This window comes from Hemiscyllium ocellatum, chromosome 37 (assembly GCF_020745735.1).
Source record: "Hemiscyllium ocellatum isolate sHemOce1 chromosome 37, sHemOce1.pat.X.cur, whole genome shotgun sequence".
Classification (NCBI taxonomy): domain Eukaryota; kingdom Metazoa; phylum Chordata; class Chondrichthyes; order Orectolobiformes; family Hemiscylliidae; genus Hemiscyllium; species Hemiscyllium ocellatum.
In genome coordinates, this window is record NC_083437.1 from 31,232,452 (window position 1) to 31,239,675 (window position 7,224).

The 7,224-nt window shown below is 38.4% G+C and overlaps 1 protein-coding gene across 1 annotated transcript in view; it reads right to left on the minus strand.

Moving 5' to 3' along the window:
- The window catches only part of skia (v-ski avian sarcoma viral oncogene homolog a), a 184,457-nt gene extending 177,547 nt beyond the window's left edge, over positions 1 to 6,910 (minus strand). The window contains exon 1 of the mRNA XM_060852025.1: positions 5,580 to 6,910. Within this exon, the coding sequence (XP_060708008.1) occupies positions 5,580 to 6,488 (909 nt within the window). The 5' untranslated portion in view covers positions 6,489 to 6,910. The remainder of the gene's footprint in view (positions 1 to 5,579) is intronic.
- Between the last annotated feature and the right edge of the window lie 314 nt (positions 6,911 to 7,224).

Sequence of the window (7,224 nt, forward strand, 5' to 3'; positions counted from 1 at the left end):
AACTGGAAGAAACAAACAGTTTTCCAGTTTATCTTGTGCACTCTTCCGAAAGCAGAATAGCTACACTCACAAAAGAAATCTGATACCTTTACCAAGTGAACATTACTCATTACTCAGTCCTGTTCTTATGTGACTTACAAGGCTAGCAGAACTGTCATCAGGAGCTAGAATCCTGGCGCATCATTTTAACTATCTGCTAAGTATTCTCTAAAGTAACATTCAATAACTAACAGACAAACCTTACAATGCTACCTATGTCATTCAATTAAAATAACGTTATCTTGCATTAATATGGATTTTAACTAAACTTAATTATTGGTACATTGTACCTGCGGTCACAACTAAGCCTCACATAGCCTCACTATCAATTGATGAATTTATTTTCTGAAAGATTAGATCGGGGCAACTTTATCACACAGAGGGTGGTCCATGTATGGAATGAGCTGCCAGAGGAAGTGGTGGAGGCTGGTACAATTGCAACATTTAAGAAGCGTTTGGATGGATATGTGAATAGTAAGGATTTGGAAGGATATGGGCCGGGCACCGGCAGATGGGACTAGATTGGGTTGGGATATCTGGTCAGCATGGACGGGTTGGACCAAAGGGTCTGTTTCCATGCTGTACATCTCTATGACTCTATCTCATGTTCTTAGGGATAGAATATAACTGTACAATTCTGAAAGACTTCAGACAAGTTAACAATCTAATGTACAGTATACTGTCCACTATGGCTGTCACACTGGGCTATCAAATGACAGTTCTCTTCAAGAGATTAAATAAAGTTCACATGTTGACATTCACATCCAAAGGCATTTTATTACAAATGTTACTAAATAGGAACATACAGTACTTCCAGTCTCAAGATGCTATTAAGAATTATGGAGAAAAACAATTTTTTTCCTAGAATTTTGAGAATCCACATTAAACTATGTTCTCCTTTAACATAAATTTCAATATGTACATTTTGGTTTAAAATTTAGTCCCTTTCGGTCAATATGACTCCTGTGTGCTTGATGACCACTATATTCCCCCCAACCAAATCCCACTCCATTGACAGCAACAAGTAAATTCCAGAGGCAGTTAAAAATATTCTTATCACCCCTGACACTCGGCCAAGCAAACAGAAAGAATTTGCTATGCTTAGTCAATATATGAAAAACTTAAACGAACAAATTTATGATTTTAACAAGTCAGATTTTTTTTTAAGAACAATGAACAGCTATATTCAAGATACTACAATTACTAAAGGGCACTCATTTTTAAGAAAGAAATTGAAATTACTGTATTTCAGTACATGTTCCCAGTCAAACTACACAAGAAATTATGATTAAAATTAAGTAACATACGATTTAATGAAGCAATTCACTTAACCTGTTAAAAAGTCAAAACAGTTTCAAACATAACACAGATAGGAGCATAACATGATTTATTTGTTGGCAAATTCTTCTGTTTCTTGTCAAACTACCTAAGGATGCAAATTTCACAGTTTTGATGGGTCTGCAGAAAAGTAGTAAATTATCAGCAGATGTGGCACATAATTAATCTGATGTACTTCACACATGAACCTAGCTGCTAATTAAAACCCTACATATAATTGACTTCATTTACATATCATTGAAGCTTCACAACAATTACAAATTCTTTACAAAAACATCAGTACAGTATATATTCTGAGAAATAAACTAGTCATAAACTCAAAAATCTTCGACCAAGATAGACCAAGTACTGCACTTTAGAATATCTTAAAAATGCACTGAAAAAGGCATTTACATTTGATATTAACTAAATATTAATGCATCTTGTTAGATTGCTTTCAATTTGTTTTCAAATGTACTTTTGATTGTATAACCTTAAGAAAAGAGAACTTCAAACTGTACACTAAACCGTACCATAATCTTTAAATAAAACGTAGGTAGCCTGCTAAAGAGGCTTCTTTGAATCAAGAAAATAAAAAATATTTTATCACCATATCACTGCAAATCTTGAGATATTTTTATTTCAACATTCCAATACCGCTCCAAAGAATTTTGAAACATTTGAACTATTCAAATATAAACGTGCCTCATGAACTAATCAAAGGCAAACAATTAAGAGATCCCCTAAAGGTTATTTCAAGACGTCACAGTTGGATCATTCAACTCTAAAATCGGAACTGAAAGTTTGGCACATCACTAGCCAAATGATCAAAATGTTTACTCTTCATTCAAACTTCAAGCTCATTGTGAGTGGATTTATATCTACATATATGCCAATATCCTTCTACATGGGGTGTTAGCTACCAGGACACAGTAAAATAACTTTCAGTGGTTTCCTGAACCATGATAATCAGAACAAACCTAAATTTTGTTTGACTCTTATCCTACTACAAATCCACAAGCTAGTGTATGCAAGGTTACACACCATTCACATATATTTTAATCTAGCGTCCTCCACTACTGGGTGCAATTTTAAAATCCACTATTGGGTGCAATTTTAAAGTAAGAGTTGGGAAAATTACGTTTCTTTTTATGGTTGCCTATTAATTATCGTGAACATATGAAAAAGGACTCCTGAAAGTCTAGAGGAGAAACGCTTAAAGATTTTCTAACTTGACCACGAGCAAGAGAATTGGTGGGAAATATTCCAAGGTAGCGCGAGTCGTCTGAACTATGGGACTGAGCGCGAGGCACTTTCGCAGCCGTTGAGCTCGAGGCCCCACGTGCCATGAATATACTTAACAATTGGCGCGCCACGGATGCCCGGTCAAAAAAGACAGCCCCCACACCGCCACCACGACAATCCTTTCCCGCCGCCACTCTCCCCGGCGATTGAAGGCATTTTTTTTTAAATGATCGTCCGTTCGTTTCTCACAGCATGGAATTTACCAATGATTTCCCTTTCGGGGCGAGGGCATTGGGATGAGGGTATTATGTTGACAATCGACGACTTCTCTTTCAACTCGTCAACAAGTAACCGGCTCCGTTGAGAAAGAAAGAGGTAAGAAGTACATCTGCTAGCAAAGAAATGGTAAAATTACGAGGCACTAAATCCAGAGGCACTGAAGCGCCTCATTTGGGCCCACTCACCGTCTTTTCCACAAGTTTTACTTAGATTGATAAAGTGTGAAGGCGGTGGTAAGTGGGCGGGGCCGAATCAGCGCTCGTAACTGACCATGCGCCATCTCAGTCACGAGGCGAACACATGGGGCTTTGTGACGTCACTGAGACCCCAGATCACATGATATGTTTCTTTTAAACCTTACTACTTGCTCTTCCAATTCGATATTGATGGGAGAATGATTGAGATATGCAGTGTCCTTTGTATAACTGTAACATCTCAGCGAAATGGGGATGTAACCCCCTGTAAATATTCCAATCTGTATATTGTAAAATGATTACATGTGTAAAAAACGTAACATGAATGGTACAGACAAATTTAAATTCTTCAGAAATTAATCATTGCACATGTGGCGCAAACGCCACTTCGGACTTTTAGCTTTCTCACACCCACCTATAATTACTGGTTGCGAAAAGAGAGGTTGAATAGATGTATATTTGTGTTAAGATAGAATACAGACTTATAATTTGGTGTGCAAAAACTAAATATTATTTTACACATACCCGCCATAAACTGACGTTTATGGAAGGAAACTAATTTCTATTGGCACTCATCCTGATCCATCTAGAGTTACATCAACAGGTGCGTGTAAACTCAGGCAGTATTCAAGTCTATTCTTGACAAAAGTCCAACATTCCAGATTTCTCATCACTCCTACGCATTAAGTTCTCCCTCCTTTCACAATATCCATACAAGTCTCATTAACCACAACTTCCTGTCTTTACTGCACGCGATCTATACTTTCTGGCGGGGCCTTCCCGCTTGCACGGTTCATGTGTTGCTATTGGGCTTCAAAACTAAATCAAAACTATTGAAGGAATCGTTTTACCAAAAATTAGATGGATCTCCAAAGTAAAGTAATATTAAGAAGCTAGAATCTTCATGGTTTGATCTCCAACAGAACAGCTTCTGGAGTTGTCCCTTTAAAATTTGTAGGAATTATGATTTTGCTCAGATGGCACTAATGGTACTTTATTTTCCCCTGAAATGTCTGCAATCATGTTGCAGATGGATACAAAACGATCCTTCGTGATGGATAAACTAAGTTCTCGACCCATCAATCAGATCTTCTTTAAATCAATCCTTTACATAAAAGCTAGTTTTTAGAACCAAAAACATTGCAGCAATTTTTTAACTAAACGGTTCTTTCAGAACCATATTTCTTACAAACACTTAAGCAATGCAATCTAATATTCCTTGGCACAGCTCGTTTTTTTCTGCTTACTAAACTTTTTGTAATTGCTCGGGTAATATGTACAGTATTACAATAGGAACAAAAATCCAAAAGGGATTGAATTGGTACATTGAAAGTCAAACAGCATACTAGTCAGACAATGTGCCGAGTATGCCTCATCGGCTTTTTAAAATTAATAACAATTGATGCAAATGAACAGTTGAGCGTTTCCTTTTCAATTCAAGGTTCACGGCCGTAACCTTTACCCACGCATAAAGAACAATCAATGTAGTGTCTGCTAGCTCCTCTCGAAATCGAAATGAAATGGGGTGGGGATAGGTGCTGTTAGAGAGAGAAAAACATTAAATGGAACAAGTTTGTATTTTTGTTTGAAATATGGAATGAAATCCAAATCGCTAAGTTAGTATCGCACTTTGAGGTAGGGAAGTTTGCGGTCATTCACGGCTTTTGAAGCGCAACCTTGTAGTAGCACAGCTTCTTGAACAGTTTACTTTTATATTTTGGAATAAATTGTCTTGACAGATTCAGTGTATATTCTTAAATCGCATCTATGTTTCCAATTGATATGTTAACGAACCTAAGTACAGCCATGATCATGTTGAAATCTAGTTTAAGTATAAGAGAGGATTAAGAAGCTTCCCCAGTTTGCCTTTCGGCATTAAATCTCCTCAAGATCTGCTGAGTTGATGTGGATTGGATAAAACAGTGCCCTACACAGGCCATGCCTTGGCAGTTGTTAACAGAGTCAGCTCTCTCCATACAAATGCACATCTCACAAAACCACTCCCACATATTAGTGAGCAAGGAAGCACACACCCTTGTCTGAAACTATCACAATGAACAGCCCGTAGTCAACTTAATGCTTCAACTTAGCACGTCATTACCTATAATGGGAAACGATTAAAATACATACACCTTCAAGTATTTATTGATATCATTCATGAGTTTAAAACTTCTCCGCCAAGTGAAGGGAGAGTACGTTGAAAAAGAAGTTTAAATCATAATTTCCCCAAATTTAATGAGAAATAAACTTGCAAAAACAGCCTATATAACAATTACACCGCCGTATACAATAACGATACTTGTGAAGCCGAAAATTAAAGATTTAACTTTATTTAAGGATTGAGATTTTTGCGTTCAATTCTGAGTTATGTTTGTAGCGCCTATTAGTGGCTTTGAAAAATGCGTTAAAACATTAAACTTAACACATTTAAAACTCTGTACCGTAAAGTTAGCTGTTATAATCTATAATAAAGGATGCGTCTGAAGTTCTAAAAAAAACGCTCACCCTGGGTGCTTTTCTTTTGTATTTGTTGCTGTAGTCAAATCTCTCTTTCATTTCATCCAGCAATTGTTCCAATCGTGCCTTCTCCTCTTTTGCCGTGTAATCCTGACTCAAAAGGACATAGGCTCTCCAGTTGGCCGAATCGAAACCCCAATGGCAGGTTCTGTTTTCCAAAGATTTGTGCGAGTGTACTACGAATTTGTGAGGAGGATACATCAGCCTGCAGTCCATGCATTGGATACATGCAGCATGAGGATTACCGTACAATTCAGGCACAAAGAGTCCCTTGCACTTTCCAAAACACTCATGGTATACTTTGAAGCTCTTCTCTGTGATCTCTAACTCAATGGTACTTGAATATTCTTTTTTGCAATGGGGAGGATAAGTTCCTCCATAGAGTAAAGCATTGCAAAGCCTCTCTGCATCTGTCTTAGTAATCAAGCCACAAGATGGGGCAGAGAAGGGCAAGATCCCCATGACTTTCAAAATCTCCAGCTGGTCTGCCGTGCATCTAGAGCAGTAAATATGTAATTCGTCGCATACTGAATTGATCTGTTGAAGGGAAAAATCTCTAAGGACTGAGTTCAGAATCTGAGGCAAGCAAAGCCTCTTCTCCCCACCAACCACGAAACAAGAAATGGTTTCCCCCTCCAAAATAGTCTCGCATCTCTCCGTTGACCGGTCCGAGGGAATGAAAAGGGGTCCCGGCATGACAGGAGGGGGCTGTATGGGTAGGTGAATAATCTGATCTGTTTCCTTCCCAGTTTCCTTTTTGTACATCATCTCGTGAGCCCATCGAGCAGAAAAAGCTGCCGGTCCTCCAAGCGAACTCATACTGCTGAGATGAAACTGCTTTAAGGTTTGTTGGAGTCCTGGATGAGGCTGAAAACTAGACCTTGGTACAGTCTCCATGATTTTTGGCCCCAAAAAGCACACCCGTTTTGTATAAATTCAACGGAATCCTTTAAAAAGCCACGGCGTCCAAGTTTATCCCACCACGACGGACAATATTAAAGTAGCTCATGAAATCCAGTCTCTAAGCGTGCTGTGTTTTTGCAGCACTCTTACGTACAAACATATCCACAATCGTGCCCTTAAAAAGATCTTCAAGCAAATGCTGGTTAAACCAGTCCTTCGAAATCCAGCCCCCAATTGGTTTCAGAGTCTATACTTTGTTTCTTTTTTCTTCTTTTCAATCCTCTTTTACGATCTACAAGCGTAAAGACGCAGCACATCCACACAATACGACCTTGTAGCTCAGACTGTCTTCTCCCCTCTGTTTGTCGGCGTCTAGGTCAGGCATTGAATCTCAGCCAAGAATGCGTCTGACTCCCCCAGGGCTCTTCCAGGAACCAGCACACTGCCCACCGATTTCAACAGCAGCCTACAAACATGCAACAATTGGTTTCACAAACTATTAGCTTTTCAAACTACCACGCGGAAGGGAGAGAATTTTTTTCCCAAAGTTCATTCGCTATCGTTTATTATCAGGATTGGTCGCTAGCAGCTTATTCGACAAGACACATTCTGTGGTTTACAGATCGTCAGTTTGACCTAATATAACGTGAGCGGGAGTATTTTTGTCTTAAGATGGCCGAACAATTCCACAATAAGTATTAATGTAACTTTTCTTACTGTTAATCAATAA